Source organism: Ambystoma mexicanum, chromosome 7q (assembly GCF_040938575.1).
Source record: "Ambystoma mexicanum isolate Mex_15411 chromosome 7q, UKY_AmexF1_1, whole genome shotgun sequence".
In the NCBI taxonomy this organism is placed as follows: domain Eukaryota; kingdom Metazoa; phylum Chordata; class Amphibia; order Caudata; family Ambystomatidae; genus Ambystoma; species Ambystoma mexicanum.
In genome coordinates this window covers 166,345,459-166,373,414 of record NC_090941.1, presented here as the reverse complement: position 1 = coordinate 166,373,414, position 27,956 = coordinate 166,345,459, and the positions used below count along the sequence as shown (strand labels likewise).

Here is a 27,956-nt window from a genome sequence, read left to right as displayed (position 1 = left end):
ATCATCTGGGCCCGCAGGTGAAGGAGAGGTGCTCCGGTCTGGAAAAAAAAAAAAGTGAGGCGAGCTGCCCGCCCCTCCCCTGCTCGGTGGCCCCTGGCAACATGAACAGCACGGGTTTGCGGCCCGCGATGGGGAGGAGATGGGTTTCCTCCCAAGAGGACATGAAGCAGCTGTGGCCACAATGAAGGGGTGAGCTGCCTGCCCCTCTCCCACCCGCAAATCGCAGAACATAAAGGTGGGTCCAACTCCACCTGGGCCAGGAAGAGAAGGAGAAACCAACAAAAGGGGGCACAAGGTCACACTGCCTCACAGGAAGAATACAGGGACATAGCCCCTGGGGGAAAAGGGAGGGTGGCAACTTGTGCCAGTGTGGGGTGCTCCACCCCGCCCGGCAGCGGTGGGCACCCTGCCTCTGTTTCCTGTCATCTGCCCCACGAAGGAGAGGAGGTGCAACAAGGGGCCTGCCACCAGGGTGCCTTGATGCCATCACAGGAGCACCTGGACTATGGACTTGGCCGATGTGGCCCCTGGGCCTACCCAGGTGTGGCTTTGCCGGTCTCTCTCAGCGTGACGATGGTGCGGCCGCCCGAAGTGAAAACCCGGGAGGGATCAACCTGGCATCACGCATCTTCAATGTGGTGGAAGGGGGACACTGTCATCGATGCCCCCAGGAAGACTCCGTGCTCGAGATGACCCGCCGGGGGAAATATAATGTGAAGCCAGGAGTTGGTGTTTTATTATAATACAACCACTCACCCAGGTTAATAAAGGGTGTGGTAGTAGAGTGGTTCTAGGAGAAGTAGTGTGTAGTGTTGTAAGTTTGTTCTGTTGTTATTAAAAAATGGAGTGGTGTTGCATGGTGACCCCTCCTGGGAGCATGGTAGCACGTGACCAACATAATAAAAGAAGCGAGCGGCTTCCGGCTCGTCAGTCACTCCATCCAGAGGCTCCAGTGTCGTTCCTTGAAGCACCATGCTGGTGCTACGCTGCATGCGCTGGGCCCAAAGACCGGGCACAGCGCGAGAATGGTGCCCCTGCCGGGCAATGCCGTCCTGGCGGTGCCCCTGCTGGGCAACGCCGTCCCTGTGTGTCCCCCCAGCCATGTGAGTCGGGTTGGGGTGGCGACCCCGGCCTGGGTGCCCCCAGGCCCGGGGCTGCTGTGCGCCGGGTGCCCCGCGGCCACGTGTGGAGCTCCGGTGGTCAGGAGCGGGTGGGGTGACCCCCACCCATGAGTCTGCGGCATGAGGGTCGCACCAGTGTGTCCTGTTGGGTGCCCCCCGACCTGAGAGTGAGGCTGCCCGGTGGCCCGGAGCAGCCCCCAACAGTATGTAGACATTGTATAGCGCACTGAACCCGGAGGATTCTGGCTGCTTTTTGCTTAAGGTGGTTGGTTACAAAAGTTGGTAACATCGTAGAATACAAACTTTGGTTACAGTGGTTACATCATACAAGCGGATACAGTCATACAGAAGAGAATGCATGCTGGCTTGGTTACAGTGGTTTGAACGTGCAGTTGGATTACATCAGAGTCATACGTGCTGGAGAGATATTGTTTCGAGTACAAGTAGCTTTGGATGTAGTCAGTACCGCTATGGGAGATTGGGGGCGAAGGTATAAGGGAAGGGCGCTGTGGTTCTCCTACCTGTCTTGAGAAAATAGCAATATTTGCAATTGTGCAATAAGATAGTATTTTAGAAACATTTCCCATTTTTTTCTGGGCTGCTTTGTCTTCTCTTGAACAAGAATATTTCTTTACATAGGAGGTCCTTCTCAACAGTATCCTCAAATCCAACCTACAACAAATAGTTCAAGACTGGGCATCATGTAAATGTCCCAAACGTCTCTCTTTACTATGTCCCGGTATTGCACCTACATACATGCAAGTAAACATTGCAATAGGTTGTTTCCTTTTTTGAAGCTTGAAATACAGCGTGGAAGTCGTTCTGTTCATTAAGAGGTACAAAGAGTGAGGTACAGCCAGGCGCCCGGAAAATATTGCTTCCCATTCCCATATGAGTCCCATTGGACTCAATGGAAATGAGGAGGCCGGATGCACAGGCACCATTCTTGAATTCAGACTTGGCCGGCGGAAAGGCACCCATGAGGCAGGCCTCGTAGTTTGCCAGTCCGGTAAAAACGGTACCGGCAAGCTTGTAATGAGGCTCAATCATTTTAAGCTAACGTCATGTAATGAAGTGATGAATTGAATGTGTAATTTCTTAACAGGCAAAGGGGCCGGAGAAAGTAATTAATGATTGTATAGTTTTAAGTGTACTGGGAAAAGTGAATAATTGTTTTCTAATGTGTTATTGTATTATGTTTTTAATGCGTCACTGTATTACGCAGTGTGAAAGGTTGACAATGTTCTACCAAATGCACAAATAAGAAACAAAACAATAATGTACTCAAATGAACCAAATTGTGGCAGTTGTGCGGTTCCATTCAGTCCCCAACATCAAGTCACGAGCCACATATTAATTGAGAAAGCCAATTCATGATGGCGGAGCTATATCGAGCGTTCATGGGCTGCGATTTGCAATGGCTTCGTTATGAGTATGTAATTTTTTGGCAGCCCCAGTATATCACAAGCAGTTATTACCTGTACCGTACGTGGTAACCTGATGGTCTTTGACTGGTTATAAGAATATGGCCTGAGCGGCAGTAACCAATATAGACTTATTGAAATACTACATTAGGTATTTCAGTAAATCTGTCTGCATCATTCAAGTATTGTTTAGCCATTATCACCCTATTTTGCGGATGGCAATGGAATACGCACAGAGAAGATGTTGGGCAGCTGGGATGCCCTTCTTCTCACCACAATTGGTTGCAGCTTTGCAGCTTTTCTATTTCATTCAGTGAAAGGAATGTTTGCCCTTTCCTTCCGGACAAAACATGTAAAACTATTTCAGTGAAATGTTTACAATGTTTAACTCCACCTTTTGGGTACATGTAATAACTAGCAGATTTTTTGAGGTATTCAATCTTTTAATTAGGTGGTATTTACTGAATGGGGTAAATATTTCCAGAAGCAAAATGTGGCAGGCGAGAAATCACCTTGATTGAGCAAAACAAGTTGGCTTGTCCAATAAATCTCTCTCATGGTGCGCGCTCCTCAGTTTACAGCAGGCACTAAATCGCTCTCTTAACAATCGTTGCCTGCAGCACCTAAATTTACAACAGGTGGTAAGAATAGGTGGTATTTGATTTATGCCTGATTATGCCGTGAAGCAACGGCTCACCAAGCGGGCCACGCGGTGTCACTACATGGGTGATTATTCCCTGCATCCCCCACAAACTCAAAACATGAAACTTGCCCGCTCCGCCATTTTAATAGGCGAGCCAGTGATGAAGATGGACAAGGAGAGGGTGACCATGCTGGGATGTGCGACCTTCCCCTCACCTTTACTAAATGATATTCCTTTTCCTGAGCATCACAGGCTGGAAGGTCCAGAGTCCTGAATTTAACACCTCTTCACAGTTCCAGGTGAAAAATATCATGGACATAAATGTCACCCCATGTCTATATGTCATCTCATAATATAGTCACGTCTAGAGGCAGACCGCCCTTCAGCTGACATCCGGCGGGCCAGGCGTTCAGTGTTTTATTTGTATGTCTGCCCTGCTGTGCAAACTAGTTTGCTTTCTTAACTGCTCCCTTGCCCTTTAAAATTTCATGGACAATAAAGCATGTCGCCTTTAACCTGTGCAGGCCCCCGTGCATTGCCGCTGTAAATCCTGCAGTCGCATTAATTCAGAGCCTGAAAAAGGTGTTAGAATTCATGAGGCTCTATCCATCTTGCCCCAGGTCCCCCCCAGAAGGACCCATTGATCTCCGGTCACTGCCGAACGCCAAGATGTGCCCGTGACATTTTAATACGGCGACAGAAGTCATTAATTTTCATACCTGCCGCGAAAAGCATGACTGCAACCGGTCTGTAGAACCGCCTCCGGGATCCAAGGCAGATGGAGATCAAGCCCACCAGGAAGGAAATGAGGATGATGGCGGCCCCTCCCAAGAGCAGGGCTAGCGTGGCGATCTGCCAATCTGTGGGGGGGGAGAGAAATAGTGCTCATGAGGAACTCAAAAAAATAGCAACATGGACATGTTATACCTTCAATACTGAAGCCATTACGTAATCAAATGAAATTGACATGCATACAGCGGGATAGGTCAGAGTATGCTGCCCTCCAAGATGTAACATCAACTGATGTCTAATTGAGTACATAAGGTTGCGATTGCCATTGACAGTTAGATTTGTTTTTTTCTTTTCCTGCTTTATGAATTCGATTGAACGGATACTGCATGTATCCTGTTACCGTATAATAACCACCAATAAAAAGACATTGGGCCTCATTCCGAGTGGGACGTTAAGGGATACCGGGCACCGGTAAGGAGACCCGTGCCGGTAATTCCTTACCGCCCTACTATGAGTTCCCTTAGCAGGTCCCTCCTTTAACGCCTGGTCTGACCAGGCGTTATGGACGGGACCCGTTAAGGGAATTCAGAGCCAATAACAGTACCGCAATTTGCGGTACCATTATTAGTGCCTTCCCCATTCCCATCGAGCCCTATGGGGGCTCAAATGGGAATGGGGAATGGCTTTTTCAATGGGGACTTACCGGTCCCGCAAAGGTCGGACTACACCGGTAAGTCCCCATTGAACCACACCGGTGCCGGACCCGTTATTGGAGGCAGTCATGGCGCAAATAGCACCATGACAACCTCCAGTCTCGGAATGAGGCCCATTGTTACATAAATAAACCCATCTTGAAATTGCCTTGCATACAAAGTACGGCATTACGAAGGATAAGAGAAATAATATAATGCGTCATGTAACATTGGTTCATAGACGGAAATGACTTTGCAGTGGTTACTTCATGGTGGTCAAATAAGCATATGTTGAGGAATAGAGGTTGTGTGAGGTAAGGGTAGGGGAGGTGCTGCGTAGGAGGTTTGGGGGGATTATGAGAGACTCCTTTTAAAAGACAAAAAAAGAAAAAAATACTGCAAAGTAACTACCTCCCTCTGGAACAGCCTCCCTGCCCCTCTAAAACTTGAGGAGAATCATCTCTGGTTCCAGAAGCACCTCAAAGCTCCCCTTTTCTTCTGCCTTCACTACCGCTCTCCCCTGCTGATCTGTTCTCTCTTGCACCATGCACCTGGCCACCCTGTGTCCTCCGGGCCCAGGTACCTGCTCACCCTGCCACCCTCCCGCACTGCCTCCGGGCCACCCCATGCACTGGTGTCTGTATCTGTATCCATACAGCCCCCCCTTTTCTTCCTGCACTTATCAGACCTACCCTGTCTGCTGCCTTAAACCTAGCACTTGCAAATTGCTGGCTGCACTACCACCGTTTGTTGCCTTTGTTATTTATTTATTTATTTATTTATTTATTTATTTATTTATTTATTTATTATTTATCTGTTTCTCCTTTGCTTCGCACTGTCCACTTTTCCCCCTTCCATACACTTTCCCCTCCCCCTCTCCCATGCACTTGCACGTTCTCAATGTCACTGGGCCTAGTAAGATCACTGTTTTGTTCTCCCCGGTTCCCCTTCCTTGCCTTGTCGCGCTCTGAAACACTTGTGTACGAGCGCGATAGAAATAAAATATCAATTTATCAATTATCAATAAAAGCTGGCCCCTTCACCAGAAGGTACCCACTACAAGGACAGATATCTGACTGGGCCTGTCCGGGCGTAACGGAGCCAAGGGCCCCCCACGCTGCCCACAGTTTGACCTAATCCAGCTGCAGGGTAAGCTATCCGCCATCCCAAATTCCTACTCTTGATTTATCGTTGTGCCTGCTAAGCGCCACCGACCCACTGGCCGTTACCTTGCATTTGAACTGTCCACTCTATATGCCGCAGAGTCAAGCATAGCACCTTCTATCCCTACTGTGAACTCATGCGACTTTTATTGAGCCAACATTGCTATCTGCAAATTTCTAGATTGAAATCAAATATAGCCTACCTGTCCCTACTGTTTCCGCACTGTGATTTGCACTGTGATTTGCATCTTGCCATGTTTATATTGCTGTGTAATGCTTGCATTTCTAGTCAGCATCCTTATCCATTTAACTACCTAATGCTATTTGTATAGTGCTAGGCATACTTGACCACCATTGCTACTATGGTCCAGCAGTATTCACTTACAACTCTGTGCCGCTAACTTGCATAATGTTAACATTGTGAGTGAATCTTCACTAGCTAAATGCCCAGTCAGTACAACGTAGTTGGTGAACGCATTATCAGTGTTCAAATATTGCCTACACTACATTGATACTTGCCATATGTGCCAGTGACATCTATGTTTAAATACTGTCTAGTATGCCTGTGATACCAATGCATAAATGCCTAAAGTTTCCAGTGGCACCTCTTATACTTGCTGTTGTTGATCAGTGCGACTCTATTGCATTCCATGGTATTCCAGTTATTTCAACATGATTGCATATGACTCGCTATTCTTGCCTAGTCACTTCTGTGCAGCCCACCGGGGTCCTCAACACCCTATGGTTTAATCAGCATACCTTATTAAATGTCAAGGAGATTACGCCATTACTAGCTCTACCTACTAGTATGCCACAGCCTACGGCTAATATAAGGTTCCTTTCCACAGTACAGTCATTAGTTAAGCCATTATCTGTACTATGTGTGCCCTCACTTACCTGTTGGTAAAATTGATGTGTGTCCTACTGGCTGCCAGCCAACAGGCCACATTTACAGAATCATTACACATTGACCATCAATGTCTAACTATGCCCAATCATACCCTACTAATACCTGGGATTAAACCTACAACTGTTCTGCTCCCGCTGAAGTATAGTCTCCAGCCTATAATCATAAAACCAACTAAATTCCTACCCAAGTTGCAATTTGATACTAAGGACTCTAATGCAGAATATATCACTTGTGCAGGCCTTGACCGCCTCCGAACCCCTTCCCAATGGATCAACTGTTTTGCCACTAAACCAGTACCTAACAAACCTTGTCCCACTGGAGTCAGAAATAACAGACTTGGCTCTAGATTAACTAGATTCCAAGAGCCACTAACCAGCACTTCAGGTAAAGTATACCTTCCCACTTCCTGTAATAATCATACCTCCAAAATCAATGTCATAAATAAAAATAGAGCCACAAACAAAAATCACAGGTGCAAAACGAGCGACACAACTAATAAGAGAGTGAGTCAGAATAATTCTAGTCCTTATTTGGCTAATATGAATATACCTAGCATCAAAGGTGCTTTAATCAACGCCAGATCATTGGTTGCACATGCTATAGACATAGCTGACTTGATCACGGCTGAAAACCTAGACTTCCTAGCAATAACTGGCTTCACGTAGCAGCAGGCCCTTCTCTCTCACTTGCAGTATCTGACAACTACACCATCCTAAAAGCAGACAGAGCAGACTCCAGAGGTGGAGGTATTGCTGTCGTTTCTAAGTCCAACTTAGATTTTAAAGCAGCCATCTCGCCATCTGTCACGTCATGTGAACTACTCGCTGTTAAAATACCTATCTCTAAAGCATGCACTTTAACTGCTCCCTTAATTTATAGACCACCAGGGCCCATTCGCTCCTTTGAGGAAAATATTATTTCAATGTATTTATTTATTTGTATTTGTAGAGCGCGCTACAGCCCACAGGCATCGAGGTGCTAAATCAGAGCTTGAGGAGGCTTACTTGAGGGTTACAATGAAGCCGCCCAATAAAAGAACTTGTTCACATTAAGGAGTTACATGGTACAGCATATCACACGTTAAAAACAGATCAGACAAAGAGGTTTGTCTTGATGGCTTTACAGAAGACAGAGTGGGAGTCAATAACCCTGAGGTGGGGTGGTAGAGCATTCCAGAGAGAGGGGGTGACTGTGGGGAAGCTGGAGCCGCCCACACAAGCTTTGCGAGTTCTGGGAACAGACAGCAGGTTTGAGTACTGGGATCTGGATGGTTTGTGGGTGGTGGGTTTGGTATTTGCCAACACCAAACCTACATCACCCAAAGAGTCACTCAGCCTACTCAGGATAAAGGTAGAACCTTAGATTGGATCACCAATCTTAACTGCGAAACATGAATTACCTCCATTGTACCTCACACCTGGACAGATCATTACCTACTTTCCTTCAGCCTCTCAGCAAGTATCCTCACCACCAAGTCTAACTCAATAGTGCCTCCAATCCTCACTAGGAACAAACAGAATATCACTGTGGACAAGATTCTACCACAGATAATCCCTATCCTTAACTCCCTGCTGCCCACTGCTGACCCAGACACATTAGTAGATGTATATAAATCCACTATGACTAAAGCCTTAGACATTATTGCCCCATTTAAAATGTGTAAAGGCATACCTAGAGCATATCTGAACTCATGGTTTACACCCCAACTAAAAGTCTTGTGGGCGGAAAAAAGGAAATTGGAAGTCCTCTGGAAACATCTCCCTACCGAGGATAATAAAACTAATTTGTTGAATATCTCAGCCAAATACAAAAAATAAATATTACTCACCTAACGTGAGACATACAATGACAGGATTAACAAAGTTAGTTCAAGTACCAAGGAACTATTCGTTATCCTTAGACAAATGGAATCCCCCATTCCGCAACAGACACCTGCTTGAAGGATAAACTTTGGTGTACCAACATCCAAAATGCTTTAACTAATAAAATCACCCTCCTCCAAAAGAAATTGCGGACAAAAGATTGAACCTGCCAAATATGGGTACGCACTATAGTACCCAAGCTCACACTCCAGCTCAAGCTCCAAACCTCCTTCCACGTTTCAAATTCTCCAAAGTTTCTATCCGTGAGGTAGAAAACATTATTGCTTCTCTCAAACTCTCAAGGTGCCAAGGAGACAGCTGCCCAGCTCAGATAATTATAGATGCAGCCAGAGACTTGGCACCCTTTATTTCAAAACTAATCAATGCTTCATTCACATCAGGTACTGTCCCTAGCAACGTAATGGAGTCATGGGTCTTACCCCTCCTAAAAAAACAATCCCTGGATCCTCTGATCCCTACAAACTATAGGTGGATTACAACAGTCCCGTTTTTACTAAAGATACTAGACAAATTAGCCTACATCCAGATCCAGGACTACTTAGAGACCAATTACCTCCTAGGGATTCGTCAAACTGGCTCCAGCCCACAACATGGCACTGAAACTGTGTTGATTGAGCTAAAAACCCAGATTGATGAACTGAAAGACAATAGGAAACTTGCCCTATTATTACTATTAGATCTGTCGGCTGCATTTGATTTGGTGGATCACAAAGTGCTATGCAACCATCTAGCCTCAGCAGCTTACTTCTCCCAGGACGCTTTAGCACAGATCCAATCATTTCTGAACAACAGGACCATGAGAGTCTTCTCTCCCTCTGTGTCAACTGACTCCATCCCAATAATATGTGGTGTTCCTCAAAGCTCTTGTGTTTCACCAACTATGTATAATATCTTCACGAAGCCTTTGTTTGATGACCTCGACTACCTGGGTGTCACCTACACTTATTATGCAGATGGCACCCAGTTCCTCATACCTCTCACTGGAGACCATGATAATGACGTGGCCCCAGCGAACAAAATGTATCTTATCATCCACGCATGGATGGCCTCCCATGGCCTCTGCTTGAATGATGATAAAACTGAGCTCCTGATACTAGTAGCTTCAGCTAACCTCAACAAATTTAGCAATAAATATGCCACATTCAACATTAACGGGAACAACATTAAAGTGGTAAAAGAGGTAAAAACCGTAGCATTCTACCTAGACTCAACCCTCAATCTAAGCAAGCAATTTAACGCTACAGCCTCTGCAACAGCATATACCTGCAAGCTGATTAGGGCCTGCAAACCCTTTCTCTCCAATGAAAGCTGTATCATCTTAGCTAGAGCCTTCATCCTTTCAAAGTTGGATTATTGTAATGCCTTATATCTAGGTGTGAGTAAGTACATTGTCAATAAACTCCAAATACTTCAAAATAGTGCACTTAGAACCACATTAAGCATACCTAGGAGAGAACTTATCTCGGAGGTGAGACGACAGAATAAATGGCTTTCCATTAAGGACAAAATTCAGCTCAAAAGAGTCTCCTTAACTCACAAATGTCTTGATCATGCTGCATCACAATACCTAACTGAGAACATTGTCAAAAAATCTTCCTTACGTCCTACTAGGACAGTCAACTCATTCTGCCTGGTGGTTCCTAGATACAAATTTTAAAAAAGCAGGCTGGAGCAGCTTCCCTGTTATGGTTGCTCTACTTTGGAAGGCCCTCCATCACTCTCTGAGTTCTGACTAGTCCTTCCCTAGCTTTAGGAAAAAACTATAAATTGGCTATCGGCGAAGGACCAATGACGTGCCTAAGATGAACTCTGAGCTACCATTAAATGCACATTAATGTTCCTCTGCTTTTTAAATAATGCTTGTATCTGTCAAAGTGTGTCTATTGTACTATACTGTATATGCCTCTGTATCTTCCTGTATATATTGTCTTAATCTCACTGATGTAAAATGTGTAACTTTCTGCAACGCGCCCAGATACCTTCAGGTTTGGTGTGCTATATGAATCAATAAACAAACAAACAAACAAACGTGGTAACCAATTTGCATATTGCACCATGCGTGCAAGCAGTAAGACCCTATTTGCCTAAACGAAAAAAATGTGCATGGCAACAGAAATACAAATATATGTGCTATAGTGGGAAAAAACAGACACATGAAAACATTTGGTATATCCCGTGCCACCATAAAGGTTGAACTAATACTGCCCCACGATCATACTAAAAGGGCACCAGGTTTAAGATGTCCTAAGACAAATAGCTCGCGTGGGGCTCCGTTCACAAATCAGGTGTGGCAATGCTCAGGTAAAACAATCCAAAAAGGCAAACAGCAAGAGTCTATGGATACACAATTAAAGATCCCACATGGCAGTGACATTGGGGATGACCTGGTCATGATCATATATATATATCTGACACCCCAAATTCCCCAAAGCACTGAAGGACATTCGTTATAACCTAAAGCCATCCATTAAAGTCCTCATTGATAGGCAGCACCTCTCAGAGCGAAATTGCTAACATGGCAAAAGGAATTGTCCTTTCAGCGTTCAGCAGCATTTCAGAGCAGGTCACGACTTTCGTGCTGGGACGCAAAAAGAAGACGACATTCCACGCACAATCAGGATTGAGAAAAACTGACAGCTAGGTGATGTGCTATCACAGTATTTCCCAATGTGACAAGGGCAGGAGATTGCACACATGCCAATTTAATCCAGGGTTTATAGCATATGTTTATGACTCACAAGATGACCCAGTTGAATTTAGAAAAGATATTCTTTCATGCCAATATGCTTTCATTGGACATTCGAAGGCCAGAAATAAGGATCTGACTGACTGACTCACAAGGCAGAATACCGTTCATTATAATGTGTGGAATACATGACGTCTATGATTCGACAGTCATCTTCGTTCAGAGGCACACACACACACTGATCATGTTCAACTCATGAACCTGATTTTCTTTCCACAAAATGTCCACATCAAGAACACACAAATAAGTGTCCCATGATGCTGATGCGCGCTATCGCACACTCACACACATGCCTTCAGACATGTGTGATTTAAAATGATAAATGGATAAATTGAATGAATTAACTATAAGTGTTCATTAGAAAACGCACCGCCTTTTGAAGGCAAATTAGTTTTCCGAATACATTACGAGAACTAAACACGAACGGGCATGATTTGCAAAGTGTTTTCAATGGGATTTTCCCATTGAAAAACGCTTATTTATTTTATTTATTTATAGTGTGTTTTAGTTACGTATACAAATAATACAAAATCTGAAACTTTTCAGTGTACAAATTCTAAAAGAACCCATAAAAGAAACGATCTCAATAAAAACAATCACGATAAACAACCTTTACAATTATACAAATGACATACCTATAATCCCCAGCAATATTGCATAAAAGAATTCATAAGTGCACATCAATCCTAAAACATCAATCTAAAACATCAATCTATTAAAAAACTTTTTACCCAACACTTTTTGGAAAATCAGGCCCACCGTGTTTTTATTGTGGGTATAGTTTTTTGTGTGCAACAGAAAATGGTTGGATCACAATTCGGCTACACACCATATTTTACAGCTTTGGCTGTGCCACTATTGCCGGAAGCCGCCCAACAGAGCAGAGCACGTCGCAACGCAGCTTCTTCTTGGTCGAGCTGTGTCGTAGGCGGCCTCTGAGGAAAATACGTGAACGGAAGAGGTGCGGCTTGATGCGGTCCGACGAACTGGTGGGTCCTTTCCTCGAGCCTCGAGCCCGTGATTTCGGCAGCCAGCAGCCAGCAGCCCGTCTCGTTTGAGTGTGCGAGCAAGCCTGTGCTGGGCAGAGGCGGAGAACAACAATGGCGGAGAACAACGCCGGGAGAAAGCCTGGAGAAAGCGAGGGAGAGGGACTGAAAGAAGGAGAGGCCCCGCTTACAAGACATCAGGTGAGAGGTGAAAAGTGAGAGCCGCATCGCGACGCGCTGTGCCGTGAACCGGGCTGCTCCGGAATTGTGCCTAATATCTCACACCACGGCACGGCGGCGAGCGAAGCTATCAGCGGTGCCTAACTCTCACGGCCCTTCTGCCCCACTGCCCCAATTGGGGCCCCCCTCTATATATATAAGGAGCCATTAGAAAGAGGTGGTGTGGCACCCCCAGCACCCCCCCAGAGCCTGAAGGGGGCAGACGGCAGTTACCTCACCTGACTAACCTCTCCCCTTGATAGGAGGAGGGGTTGGTGTCAGAGGTGACAGGGAGGCACTTACAAGTGGTGCAGAGGCATCAAGCATAATCCTACCCCACCCTGAGCTGTACCGGGGAAAAGGGGGAACCCTCTATCCATACTTAGGGACTGAGGGCCCGCCTAAGAGACGGGCGCTATAGCCCTCGGGTCGATTGGCAAAGCGGGGTCTATAAGTTAAGTGGACAAACAACTTTGCTCCCCCACGTGGACCGAGGGGAATCACCACACCACGCAAACACCGGGCCTTTCTACCTTTAAGCTGGAAAGCAAAGAGAACTACAACACAGCTATGCAACGGGGCAGAAGAGCCCCCCATTCAATATACAATTTACGTAAAAAAGAGTGCCCATCCATGAAGGAATCTAAAGAGTGTCCTAAGAAAGGGGGAAAACCCAAAAAGAATGCTAAAAATGCTCTACCTGTGATGCAAGGGGCTATAACTGAATTCTTCCCGGTGAATCCTCCCCCGGCCATTACTTCTACAGTAATTGAGGACTCGACAGCACCGACACACAACAATGGCATCTCTTTAAACACCTCCAATTTTGATGACATAGATAACAATTCTCTTCAGGATCTATGCCTGACCATACAGAAAGGGATGCAGACCCAAACTCCGATGAAGCCAAACAGTGGCATAATCCCCACCAAAGACAGTAGCATGAATAATCTTACAGGGGAACATCGTTCGCCGGAAAGGAGCGGACGATTATCTGCATCTCCTAACTTAGTAATGACATCGATGGAGGACGATCCAGATAACTTAACGGCAGTCAACATCGACCTTCACCCTAGTCCATCAAAGATAATTGAGCTCCAATCATCGGTGGCGGCCCTGCAATTTGCCCTCAAGATACTGCTACAGATGTCGGGATGCATTTTGGCCAACACCAACGCTATCACTATAGCCTTAGGCCCCAAAGGACTTCCACGAGAAGAGGCTGAAATGAATCTTTCAGCTGCATTATTCACAGCAGACGTGATGAATGAACATGTCGTGGAGATGGAAGAAAACGAGGGGCCAAATGTATCCAATAATAACAGCATAATTGAGATACCTCTAGAAGAGGGGGAGGAACTGTAGAAGGAATATAGCCCCCAGCCCCCCCTTACACGTAAACAGCGCAGACTGGCAAAAAAGGCACTGAAGAATATGCCAGTGGTCATAGGTATCCAATCTCCCATAATGGATTTGAAATCAGCACCGGAGACACGGTCGAAAAAGGCTACGAAAAGAATGGTGAGAGCAGCCCAACGGGCGGCTAGGGCTAAGGGTCCCCTGTCAGACTGGTTGATACCTGAAGATAAGGCTACTGAAGCGGTCGATAATGACATTCCTGTGCTGTGTGAAGAGCCTGACCAGGAAACCAGCATTTATACACAGCCGGAGTATGTGCTTGAGACACAGGCGTCAGGGGAACCCGGGGAGCCACCATCATTAGAGCCGAAGAATGCAGCGAACGACACAACTGCTAATCGCATTTGCTTCATCAAGAACCTATTTCCTAGTGGCAAAAACCCCTGGTTAGCACGCTCTGAGTTGCTTGCTAGACTATACCACATACCCCAACTGCGTGTTTTAAAATCCGGGGACTTTCTTTTCATTGAACCACTTGGCTGCCCAAATCCCAACGTCTCGGCCATACATTGTACCTTTCCAACTACGACGCAGTTAATCAGGAATCACAAAGAGGACATGTTAGCAGTGGACATTGAGATTGATGTGGACCCCATGAAGAAGGACCTCTCATCAAAACCAGAAGACATTATGCCCGCAGTGCCGGCTGAGACTGTACCTAAAATGGGGGAGGGGGATAACCTTGCACTGGCTGAAATACAGCAAGCCTTGAAATCGCTGCTAGAACATATCCCTCAAATGTTAAAGAACCACTGATGTTTTTCATTACTCTCTTGGAACTGTAGAGACTTTTCTCATCTTCTGAGATCTGAGGGTTCGGCTGACCTACTGTCACAACATAGCTGTATCTGTCTCCAAGAGACATGGTCTTTCGACCCTTTGCTACTTGACGGCTTTGTTATATATCAAGCGGGGGCCAAACGTGGCAGTACGGGCCGTCCCTATGGGGGGCTTCTAACTGGGGTAATGAATGTGTTTACATCTCGTAAGATACAGTGTAAAGCCGAGGAGCAGCTCTTGGCAGTAGAAGTTGAACTATACGACGAAAGAGGACTGGGAAGATATCTGGTAATCAACCTTTATAACCCCCCAGGAGAATTGAGGCGTGACTCGCTGCAGGAGGCGATTCAGGACCTGTTGTCTCCCTGGTGGTTGAGAGATGGAAATGTGGCCGTGATGATCATGGGCGACTTTAACTGCCACATGATTGATGAAACATCCATACCCCCTAACCCTGACCTTAACACCAGGTGTGAAATGACCCATGGAAAGAGAGAAGTTGAAGGCCTAGGCTGGCTACAATTGTTCGGAGCTTGGGACATGGCTATGATCAATGGTCGTACCAGGGGAGATCGACCGGGGAAACACACTTGGTCTAACGGTATCTCTTTTAGCACGTTAGACTATATATTCATGTGCCCCGAGCTACAGACAAGAGTTTCTGATATGACTGTAAAGCACAACGAATGGAGCGACCATGGATCGCTACATTGCACTCTATGTATCCCTATCCCCTCATCAGTACCTCCTAATATAGGCAGTATTCAAACCAACTGTGCAGGTTCCAGAATTGTATGGTCCGAGAGAAATATAAGCTCCGCTACGGAAGCACTTAAATTTACGGCCATTCCAGATTTTCATGAGTTTGAATACATATCAATTCATGAGATTGAGGACTGGATATTCAAATTCTCAGGCCAGCACGCTACGGCCAATATGGGTCATATGCTAAAGATAGGGGGGTACATACCCCCGTTCAACAGGGAAATTAGGGACGCTAAGAGAGACCTCAGAGCGGCTATCCGAGGCCTGAAACCGATGAACTTACCTGGAGCCCTATACCGGGAGAAACTAAAGATAATCAAAAATAGATATAGAGCAGACATCAAATATATGAAGAGCTCTGAAAAAAACAGCAGGTATCAGAAGCTAGTACAAACGATCTGCACTAGAAATTCTCGCGGCATTTGGTCGCTCCTAAACGAGAACAGAGAGAAGGCCAAAGCCCCCTTGGTGAACCCAATAAGTAAGGAGGCATGGGAAAAGTTCCTATTAGATCGGAACTCAGGAGGGATAGAAAACATGAGTAGCGCTATGGTGAAGGCTCCTTTCCCGTTGCCCTTTGACATCTCTGTAGAAGCAATAATGAACAAAATAGTGGCCCTCAAATCTTCCAGAGCCCCTGGACCCAATGGACTAGCCAACGTAGTGATTAAGAGCCATCCTCTATTTTGGGCCGACTTGTTTGCGCTACTTTTCAATAAAGTATTAGAGCAGGGGGCAATCCCCAGATCATGGCAAACGGCCATTCTTGTCCCGGTATTCAAAAAAGGTAGCCGTTTGGATCCTAATAATTATAGGCTATTATCCACGTTAGACATCTCTGGTAAGTTATTTGCCTCGTTGCTACTAAGTGAGTTGCAAAAATGGGTGGATAATTCAAAAATACTCAGTAGATTCCAATGCGGGTTTAGACGGGACTTCTCCACCGCACATAACCTCTTGGTCATGGATATACTGCGTACACGGGCACTTAGTAAGGGACAGCCCCCGTTGTACGCCCTATACATTGACTTCAAGGCTGCATTTGACTCGATCCCCCGAGGGAGACTATGGGCCAAGCTAGAAAAATTGGGATGCCCGATAGGTCTGCTATATTACCTAAAATTACTCCATCACAACACCACTGCATGCCTTAGATTAAACCAGGAAGGACACTTGACTCGAAAGGTGACACAAGACAGTGGGGTAAAGCAGGGATGCGTCACTGTACCCCTTATTTACAATCTGTATGTGTATGACATCCCGGCAGCCCTGGCTGAGGTCGACAATTGTCCACCTAAAGTCGGGGAAGCACCTTGCACAGTACTTGCATATGCGGACGATCTGGTTATCTTTGATAACACCATAGGTGGCTTAAGACGTTCTGCTACTTCTCTCTGGGATTACGCCAGAATTAATGGCCTAGTGATTAACCTGGATAAGACAAAAGTACTAAGATTCACGAGGAAAAGAACAACTCGCGTGAATCTGATGGTACATGGTAACCTTATACCTTACGCTCCATCCTACCGCTACTTAGGAGTTGACATTGAGCCCCTAGGCGATTATGCACTTTGTAGACAGGGGCGAATCACAAGAGCAATGCAAGTCACCTCACTTATATCTGCCTTCACAAACAAGCAGGGTGGCTTCACTCTATGGGGGACACGTCATCTCTACATTCAAGTGTTTGCACCCATGATCGTGTATGGACTTGAATCACTGCTTACTATGGATCTAGGGTGGTTACAAGTGCTGGAGGGTAAGTTCTGGAGACGAATCTTGGGACTACCTCCGGGGACACCGATGGCACTGATTAGATTAGAGCTGGGCCTTCCCTCCCTCAAGGCTATGGTAATGAGGAAAAGAGCTGGTTTCCATCTCAAGATAATAAGTGACTCTAGCAACCCCTTACTATCTGTGATCCACCAGGAGGTGATCAAAAAATATTCCACCTCTCCCTTCAACAAAAATATGGTTGAATTTTTCACTGAGATTGGCTGGATACACAGAGAGACTATGGTCACAAAAGAAACTATACATGCATTAGGTAATAAAATAGACAGATGGGACTGGCTAGAGAATTTTGCGCACATAAGTAAACTTGAGACATATCATTTTGTCAAATACCGGCTGTATAATTATATGAAGCCTCAAGCTTACTTTTCTCTCTGCCCCTCCAGGAAACTCAGACGCTTCATCATTCTGTTTAGACTAGAACAATTACCTACTTTGTATATCAGAGGGGCCTGGGAGAAAATCCCGATGAACAAGCGTATATGTCGTCTCTGTAAATCCCCAGACTGTCTTGAGACTGCTAGACACCTCCTCACGGGATGTCAGACGCTGAGAGATACTATCCTCCGCCATCTGGGCGATTTTGTACACGACTGTGTAACAATACATGATATGTCTTTCTGGATTTATTGCACCAATACCAGCAATATGCACTTATTTATTGCAATCTATAACATTTGGCAACAAGTAGAACTTGGCCTTAAGGGAAGGGCGGAATCTACCCAAGATTGAGGAGCACAGGAAAATACTCAGAGATCCTCTATGGAGAGAGAAATTAGCTTCCCATGTAGTATATGCAATGATTTTTCTTAAGTTAGAGTTTTTTTTAATGTCGGTAATGTCGGTATGTATATATGATTATATCTGTTTTTTAGGTTTATGTACATTTTATATTGAGCACAACGTTATGTATCTTGCAACATGTAAAATTGTATGTGTAAAGTCTGAATTTATTTTCATACTATATCACATTAAAGAATTTATTTATTACTATTGCCGAAGCAATATATCCACCTGAGAGGGCTGACGAAGGTAGAAATGAAGTGATGAAGGATTGCACATGAAAAGAGAGCAGAATAAAAGTGTAAGCAGAATTAATGCCCAATATTGTATCCTTCTAATGCAATCTAATGTCCAGATATTGGCAAATGCAGTACCCGGTTCCACATGATGAAATGGAAGTCTTCACCTTGTGTGACCTATGCCATTTATGCTGCCTTTGTCCATAGTCTAATATATATATATATATATATATATATATATACACAAAAGCAGGAACCGCAATCACAATTGTGGCAAGCCTGCACTCCAAGCAGTGGTACTGTCAGGAAATCCCACAAGGAAAAAAGTAAAACTTGAGGTCAAATGACTATCAAGTTTATTAAATCATTATTGAAAAAGCAACATGATGAAAACAGAGGCATGACAACAGAAGGAAATGTCCTGTACATAGCGCTTGCTCACAGACAGGTTGAAGAGGGTTGGGGAGGTTCGCCCGCTCCTCCCCCTTCTATAAGATACATGACACAGAAGAAGGCCAGGAGATACCATGAACGCCCATGCTATTTCGGGCCAATTTCTAGTGCTTCAATGATAGACAAATATGTCGCGAGGTATCCCCTCAGCCAGCCCTACAAGCCAGGTGCAGTACAAGTCTACCCCAGAGTGGATGAGGAGCCCCAGGCTGCAACCGAAGACACTTCAATTGACAGTACTGATTGAAGCATCAAGAAGCCAAGTCACTGACAATTATCCCCACCTCTTGAACCCACTCAAGCATATCTTTTCTCTGTTTTGCACTATCATTTCTTGTCATATGGTATTGGTTGGTGGGAGTTTGTTCATGGCAATTCAAGCATCTCTTCTGCCCAAATCCACTCCATTTAAAACGGCAGACTGAACCTGCACAGAGGCCAGCCACCATCTTGGATGTCACAGGTGCACATGTGGGTCCCGTATCAGCATTCCAGCATCTCTGCCTCTCTGGATTGATGCTGTTGTCTGGTCCCGTGGTAGTGTGTTTAAACACTGCATTACCAGTTTCTTTGTCTGGGTAACATGAGAGGCTTCTGTTTCCCAACTTGCATCAAAGACAGTTTAAATTTGTGAACGTGTGCTTCTTGTGTTTACTAAATAGCATCTTTCTAGTGGACCAAAGGCCAAATATTTTTTCAAGTATTCAACCAAAACCGAACCTAAAGCTGAATAGTAGTTTTATTTTATAAATCATGTTCTAAACTTGAAAAACGTTTTTTAAAAATATCAAGCAGTATTTTAAATGTGTCCCCTTGTTTCAATTATTTCTCTTCACGTTACAAAAACTATCATTTTATTGAAAGCATTCACGTAAGAAAATAACAGATTAATAAATAAAAACAGGAATGCAATGCACGGAAGGATGTTGCACATGTAAAACCTGTGCTAATAAAATTGACAGGCTTCACAAAAGCAAAGTGCTAGAGTGAAATCAACAACATCGATATTGCATTTACTATTGCAAATCACACACAATTTCAATCCCTTGTGAGCTTGTGGGTAACTTAGGTGGTAAGTGAGTTTTGAGACTTCGTTGCAGCTCCCATAAAAACAATAAATTGTTTTTGCCCGTTGATGCAGGACAGAAGTCATGATGCATGTGAGTTAAGTTGTTGACTCTGTCTCCAGACTATCCCCTCACTTCAGAGAGCACATGAGTGAGTGGACTCTCTCAGAGAGTCTGATAGGGTTGGAGCTGGGGTACTCACACATAGGAAATGATGACATGTGACTGAATCTGCCCTAAACCTACAAGTTCTATGAATGCCTTGCCTGTTGGGCAGTCCTTCCATTACACCAAATCACAAACCAAATCAACTTACACATCCTTTCAACCACACTAGAAGATACGAGCTCTGTTGCGTTTTCAATTTCTTGACTCTTAAACCCTCAACCCGACAACATCAGAAGATACTGTGCTCTCTACCTCTCTTTTCCCCAAACATAAAAGTCATTCCATCTCCCACCCCTTTAATGTTGGGTCATTATAGACTGTAATGTCGTTTGAGAGATTTTACAATAAGCAGGGTTCCCCCAAGAGGGTGAATATGGGTGTGAAATGGTTGGCTACATCTCATACTTCCTGGCATGTAACGGACATGTCCCCAGCTCTATTCAACATGAAGTGGCAGCTCGCCTGAAATGAAACCTTCCAAATTCCAAATATCCTCCCCATCTACCAATTTCATTACGAGGTCCCTTTGTGAGTTGGAGATTTTAACGCCTGCTTTTTGCAGGCGTTAAAAACCAACCCGCAAAGGGACCTTGGTGCTAAGTACGGTGCCGCAATTTACGGCACCATACTTAGCGCCTTCCCCATTCCCATTGAGCCCTATGGGGCAAAAATGGGAATGGGGAAGGGCCATGGCGGCATGGGGAATTACCGCCCGCCAACCTTGGAATGGGGCGGTAATTCCCCATTCCGCCATGGCGGAGTCGGTAAGTTACCGGCATGGACCATGGTGCTATTAGCACCATGGTCCAACGCCAGGGTCGTAATGAGGGCCTATGTGTAGTCCCTTCTTCCTTTGCATGGCTGCCTGTCATGGATCGGGAGCATACACGCTGGGGACAGAAGTGTTTCCAGCTCGTCCACTCCTGAAATGGACAAAAAAGAATGTAAGTGGGGTTGGGAGGGTGGGTAGGGGATTCTTTGGATTGGGGAGGCTGCAGTGGGAACAACGCTTACCTCGATCGCCGGCAGGGGAAGATGGCAGCCTCCAGCCGTGTGGTGGCTCAGAGCACGGATTACCCCGTTCCGAGCCTCCTCATCGGCTGAGTGGCTCCCACCCCCCCCCCCCCCCCGCCGGGGTCAGAAGGGAAGGAACCTTGTGGGGGTGAGGGATTCCCGTTCGGGTTACGCAAGGGCCAATGAGCTTGCTTGTAACAAGCTCATTGATCCTCGCCGGGTACTAATGCAATTTAGTTTTGACTAATAGGTGTCACGAGCGAACACCTAATAGCCCAAACTAAAAAGTAAAGCACACTTTGTTTCCCTTATAAAGTAGGCAAGGAAAACAGGCAGGAGAGTGTGTGGAAAATAGTGGTAGGGTGCGTGAAACAAAAAACAAAATAGAAAAAGAGAGTTCAACCTGAGAAATTTGGATAGAGCATGTACACTGTCCAAAATAATTTCTTTAGAATTTAGGATTTGACAAGAAGGTATCAAGAAGGGAAATTCAAAAAAGAAAATGATTAACAAAACACACAGATCTGCATCTAATTCAACCAGCTTAGTTACATTTCTTGAAGGTTAATCTAAATAAAATGTGTCTGTGGGGTACCTGAGATGCCCACCAAACCTCAGAACAATAATAAAAAAGACAATAATAAAAACAAATCAGGATTTGCTTTACTCTTAAAAAAAACATTCCCCGCTGCCTTACTAAGGACTGCGCAGACTGGCACTGGCCAGTAATGCATTTCCCTAAAAAGTAGCCACATTGTGCATACTTATTTTTTTACATTTCTAGAATGAGGCGAGGAACCTATCTTGCACTAGTGTGAGATAAAGGAAATCTATTTTTGGCATGGGTCGTTATAATTATCATGCAGCCAGGCTAGAAATAATGTTCTATTTTTGGTACTTTATCACTGGTGTTAGAATGAGTCTTTTTTATATTTCTAGTGGGGTAGGCCACTCATGGGTCAGGCTTATGAATTGCACAGTGAGTACACTCTTGGATTCAGAAAACTTAAGTCACACATGAATATTTGATTTGTGGGTTGCAGCTTTCACTTCTATTAGGTTTCTGTGGTGATGGTTTTCATGTTGTAATTGTAATTGTAATCCGAATTGTTTATTTGTAAAGCGCTTATCCACAAGTGAAGTGCTTCAAAGCGCTTCAAGTCGGGAAGGGAACAAGGGGGATATCATCATCATTCTTATGCCCTGAAGATTCTGAATGATCTAACAGCAATAAATAGCATAGGGGGTAAAAAGTAACATACAGGACAGAAGGGTAGTCAACAATGCATCTATGAATGCAGAGACAGCCAGCTAGGTAGGGGAGACAGAGGAGGACATGACAGGCAAACATGCTAAACCTAGTACATTCTAGTGCATTCAAGGTTGTGCAAGTGCGCAGACAGAAGTGCCAGGGAGCGGGTTGGGACAAGTGCGCCCAGTTGAGCAGGGGCCAGGATTAAGTTCAGAGTGGGTGCCACTCTTATGGTATGTATTTCGAGTGCAGTAGTGCAAGGCAGAGTGCAGACGCCAGGAGGCAAGTGCAGGACTGACGGGGGAGCCTGGTACCTGTGCGGCATGGAAGGTGCACCAGGCGACCAGTCAGCTGACTGAACAGTTTGGGGATGAGAACGAAGGCGGGAATCAGGAGAGAGGATGAAGGAGGTTAACAAGGGAGATGGAGAGAGAAAGAGGAAGAGAAGAGGAATCTCTTGAGGAGTTTCCTGAACATAAGGAGGTCCGGTTCAAGATGGAGAGAAGCAGGTAGGCTGTCCCAGAGGAAGGCAGCTGCATAGGATAAGGATTTACCCCCAAATCTCTGTTTGGAAAAGCGTCTTACCCTCGGAGAGTTGGAGGAGGCTGAGCGGATGGCTCTGGAAGGAGAGTATTTAGGAAGAGAGTTTTGTAGGTAATAGGGGCCCTAACCATAGAAGCCTTGTGGACTATGCAGAGGGACTTGAAATTGATCCTTGCAGCCACTGGGAACCATTGGAGGGATTTTAGTGCCAGAGGGATGTAGTCCCTGGGCTTGAGACCAAGAATAATATTGCGGTTCTGTTCTGGATAATTTGAAGAGGTTTAAGATTAGAGGTAGGAAGATTGAGAAAGAGACTGTTGCAGTAGTCCAGTTGGGAGAGAACCAGGGCTCTGGAGACAGTGAGCCACTGGGGGAAGGTGAGGAAAGGTAGAATACCTCTGAGGAGGTGCAGCTAGTAGTGGGACTTTTTGGACTTGTCTGAGATGTGAGAAGAGAAGGAGATAGTAGGGTCGAAAATGACCCCCAGGTTTTTTGCCTCACTAGTGGGTTAGGGTCCAGGACCAAGGGCGGTCAGCCAGTGTGAAAGTGGAAAAACCGGAGCAGGGGTCCCAATGAGGATGATAGCTGTCTTACTGGCATTAGGGCAGAAATCATAAGTAACACGCCATGACTGAATTTCGTACAGACAATCGGGATGAGCGAGGAGGAGGAAGAGGCTGAGAGTAGACGGAAAGAGAGTTGTGTGTCATCCGCATAACATTGAAAGTTGGAGGTGAAGGCAGAGGTACTGTGGGCCAAAGGGGCCATGTAGACATTGAAAAACCATGGGGATAGATTATATTCCTGGGGGACACCACAAGTGGAGAGAGTGATAGCGCAGAGAAAGGAATTGAGTTCTACCAGAGAAGGACGGTCAGAAAGAAAGGATGCTAGCCAAACCTGGGTTTGGTCAGTTATGACCAGGGTCTCACGTTGATGGGAGATCAGGATGTTGTGGTTTACCATATCGAATGCAGAGTAGAGGTCAAGAAGAATGGGGACAGAGGAGTGTTAAAGTCAATGTTTGAGAGCAGGTCTTCACGGGTGTTCAGAAGAGCAGTTTCCATGCCTCTGGATGCTATAAAGCCAGAGTGATGGTCATGGGGCCAACTAACAGATTCAGTGTGGAAGGTCAGCTGAGAGATAGCCAACTTCTCCAGGGGTTTGTCCAGGAAAGGAGTGATGGAGATCGGGTGTTAGTTAGCCGGAATAGTAAGGTTGTCACATGGTTTTCTGAGCAGAGGGCGCACAAGAGAGTGCTTGAGAGAAGTGAAGAAGACTACAGTGGCGAAGGAGAGGTTGCATCAGTCTGCCAAGGCCGGAGCTAGTGAGACAATGTAGTCCTTGGTGGTTTTGGATGGGCATGGGGTACACCGGTTTGGAAGAAGCTTTCATAGACTGGGCTTGTCTAGAGACCTTCTTGGGTGTGACAGGGGAGAGGGAGGAGAGAAGGGGAGTGGTGGGGGCAGCAGATGGGGGCCAGAAGATGAATGTACATGAGTGGGTGTGGAGGAGGGAGAAGACAGGGTGTCATGTGTTTTGGTCGTGAAGTGTGCAGCCAGGGCCTAGCAAAGGGCCTGGCTGTGTGTGGTAGAGGAAGAAGCTGCAGTAGGATTGGCCAGTTCCTTACAGACTTTGAAAAGTTTGCCAGTGTTGTTGGTTGCCACAGAGATGCAGGCTTGAATATGGACTCTTTTATTGGACCAAATGCAGAGTCTATATTGCCTTTGCATAAGTCGGCAGGCCATTTTGTCAGAGGGTGCACCTGAACATCCCCCTATTTTGTCAGGTTGGTTTATCATGTTTTGCGTTCACATTTCAAATCATCAAAAACCTACTTTTACTTTCATTTTGTGTGTGTTATACATTTTACAGGTCTGTCACGTGTCTGCTATAACTCTACCCCTACCCTCCCCATCCCACCCCTGACATTATAAAGTCATTTTTTCCATTTCCAGAAACATTACACCCATATCCAGAATGCTCCGGTAGATTTCTTTTCAATGACAAAATGAAATGTTCCTGCACAATGTTGAATTTCGTATAGGCATGACACATCTAACCAAAATACTCCCGAAAAAATCACATCATGTTTGATGGATGTGTAACATACTCCCTGTGTTAATGCTCAACCAGTGGAGCTTGGGTGTCTTGTACCAGAACTACAAATTACTTTTGGAAGTTAGCAACTGAAGGACATGAGCTATAGTCTAATCTGCTTAGATCAACCGTCGGTTTTGGGAGGATCACACAATCTTTCTCAATAATCATTGGCTTTCATAATCACTGGCCCTCATTATGTGGTTGGTGGTAGTCATGGCGCTATTTGCACCATGACTACCACCAATAACGGTAGCGTGTCTGGTTTGGTGAGATGGGGATTTACCGGTCCAGTCCGACCTTGGCAGGACCGGTAAGTCACCATTCACCAAACCATTCCCCATTCCCATTGAGCCCCAAGAGGGCTCAATGGGGAGGGCGTAAATAACGGGCCGGCGTATGCCAAGCCCGTTATTTGCGTCCAGGTCCCTTAACAGGTCCTGTCCTTAACACCAGGTCAGACCTGGCGTTAAGGAAGGGACCCGCTAAGGGACCTCGTATTAGGGTGGTAAGGGATTACCAGCATCGGTCTCCTTACCGGTGCCCGGTATCTCTTACCGCCCCACTCGGTATGAGGGCCACTGTGTTGATTTTAGCTGTTGCATACTTATCTGTTGTGATTATCAACACCCTACAAAGATGCTTGTTTTTACACGTAATCACTATTTTCAATATTTAATTCACTCATGTTTGTTTCAGGCTATAGCAAGAATAATGTATAAAAGCATCATCTTAATCCAGTTTTCAAGCACATACCTATGCATGGATGTCAAGAGCCATCTTGGGCCACATGGACAGAAAACGTGGTTGCACAATGCACATTCCTTTCATTTTTGGGAATTGAAAAATAAACGTTCCCTCCCTTCTCATCATCTACTGTATGAATGTACAATTTACAATGCTACTAAAATATATTGTGGAAACCTAAATTCCACATCCATCATGACCATGGCCGCTCATCCATAATGGGCTACGGGCATCGACCCACCGGGTCTTGGCCCCCTCTCAACCATTATGGAGGAGCCAACCCAGTGAAATGCAAAAACTCCCTTAGCTGTTTTTTTTCAGCTGAGGGAATGCTCTTTACTGTCAATGGGAAACACTGTTTCCCTTTGACAGTATCAGTTCCCGAGCCATGCAAGCTCAATGAGCCATGCAAGGCTGGGGGCGTTTTGGTTCCCCAGCCTTACATGGCTCATTAGAAATGCTGGCTGAGGAATTGCATGTCTGTATGTGCAAAGGGGAGCACCTGCGCCTCCTCGCACACAGTCAGAGCAGGCTGGAGTGGGGTGTCTCCTCACCCACGCTCAGGCCCCTGCACACATAAACCAGAAAGCTTCCTGATTCCTCTGATTCCTGTTCATGCTAGCAGGGGCCTGAGCATTGGAGAGGAAAGACCTGCGGCAGAAGGTAAAAGTTTGTTTTTGTTCATGTTTTTTTTTAATTTAAATGTGTATGGATGCATTCATGCTTGTGTTGTTAGGTGAATTTATGTATGATGATGGATGCTGGTGTGAATATTCGAGCGTAATTGCTGTGTGCATGTTGTGTAAATGTGTGTTTGTATGTTCATGTATTTATTATTTAAATATGTGTATGGATGTGTGTATGCTTGTTTTATGAGTGAGTGCATGATAGGTGCTCGTGTGAATAAGACAGAGTGCTTGCAGTGTGTATGTTGTGTAAATGTGAGTGTTTGTATGTTCATTTAGTTATTTACATATGTGTATGGATGTGTGTATACTTGTGCTATGAGTGAGTGCATGATGGATGTTTGTGTGAATGAACCAGAACAGAGAGTGAGTTTTTGTGTGTATGTTGTGTAAATGTGTGTATGTTCATGTATTTACTATCAGGCATCTTTGATAAAGCAAACATGATATATGTTATTATGTAGCTCGACTGGCATTTTAGTGCAGCCAGTTTGGACATATTTTCATACTTTAACATGCATTTTTAAAGGTAAAGCCAACTGGAGTATGTTCTTACGTGGGGATACTGCCATATATTGGCAGAACAAACATGGACATGTTTTCTTATACTATCATTACTGGCATTATGCACAAAGCAAACATGATCTGTTCTTATATGAGAATACTAGGGTATAATGGTGCATTCAGCATGGAAAAATATGGGCACAGGCAGTGTGAACATGTTTTATACTGGCACATATTGTGCAAAAAGGCATCACGAAAGTGTTTTGGAGAAATGCTTCTGTGCACTGTTGATGACCTGCATCTATTGGATTTGTTTCATGAGTTACCCTAGAAAACCAATTGCAAACTGTTTGGCTTTTTGCTCAATATTTCTAAAGGGTGTTCTCTGAAACCATTTGAACCCATTAATTTAACAGAATTCTGGGGTGGGGGAACCTGCCGGAACCCCCCTTTATTGCTACGCTCGGTCGCTGCGGCATATCTGGGACATATATTTACACCCCTCCAGTTAAAATATTCACCAGCCACCACTGCTCATGACTAAAACCGTCATATATCAATGTTTGAATGGGTCTCTCTCTGAATTATACTACAAAATAAATCCCTTATGAACATGGTTTTAAAATGTTTGCTTTACCTCTGTCTTTATAGTCTGAATGGTTTGAAGGCTGAATGTGTGTTCAATCAAGTATTTAAATTCCTGCAGGTCCTGGGTCTCATCATTTCTGTTAATTCAGAATTGCATATTTATTTTGTGGGCAATGCAGAATATTTCCTGCAAGCTGAAACTCAATGTATGGATTGCTTTCAACAAAGAATGTCTGCATAGTACAAACAGTAATCACACAGTGGAGTTAACAAGCACTTTTTAATTTCGAGTAGCAATACTTGCCACCCTAAACTTCTCCACTGCGGCATCTCTGTAACTATATGTTAAGGAGCCAGGCACTTGGGAATATTGCCATTATTAAAGAGGATTACGTAATTAGCATACTGAAAAATTACCATACTAATTGCCATCACAAATAATATCATACTTTAACTTTGCATGCATGCAAACTGTGCAGGATAATGCTGGGGTGCCCCATTCTGATAAGCTGCTGTTTTAATTACTTTTGATAAA

The 27,956-nt window shown here is 45.0% G+C and overlaps 1 protein-coding gene across 1 annotated transcript in view; it reads right to left on the bottom strand.

Moving 5' to 3' along the window:
- TMEM47 (transmembrane protein 47) overlaps positions 1 to 27,956 on the bottom strand; it is a 330,843-nt gene that overhangs the window by 170,020 nt on the left and 132,867 nt on the right. Inside the window, exon 2 of the mRNA XM_069640283.1 lies at positions 3,908 to 4,048. Within this exon, the coding sequence (XP_069496384.1) occupies positions 3,908 to 4,048 (141 nt within the window). The remainder of the gene's footprint in view (positions 1 to 3,907; positions 4,049 to 27,956) is intronic.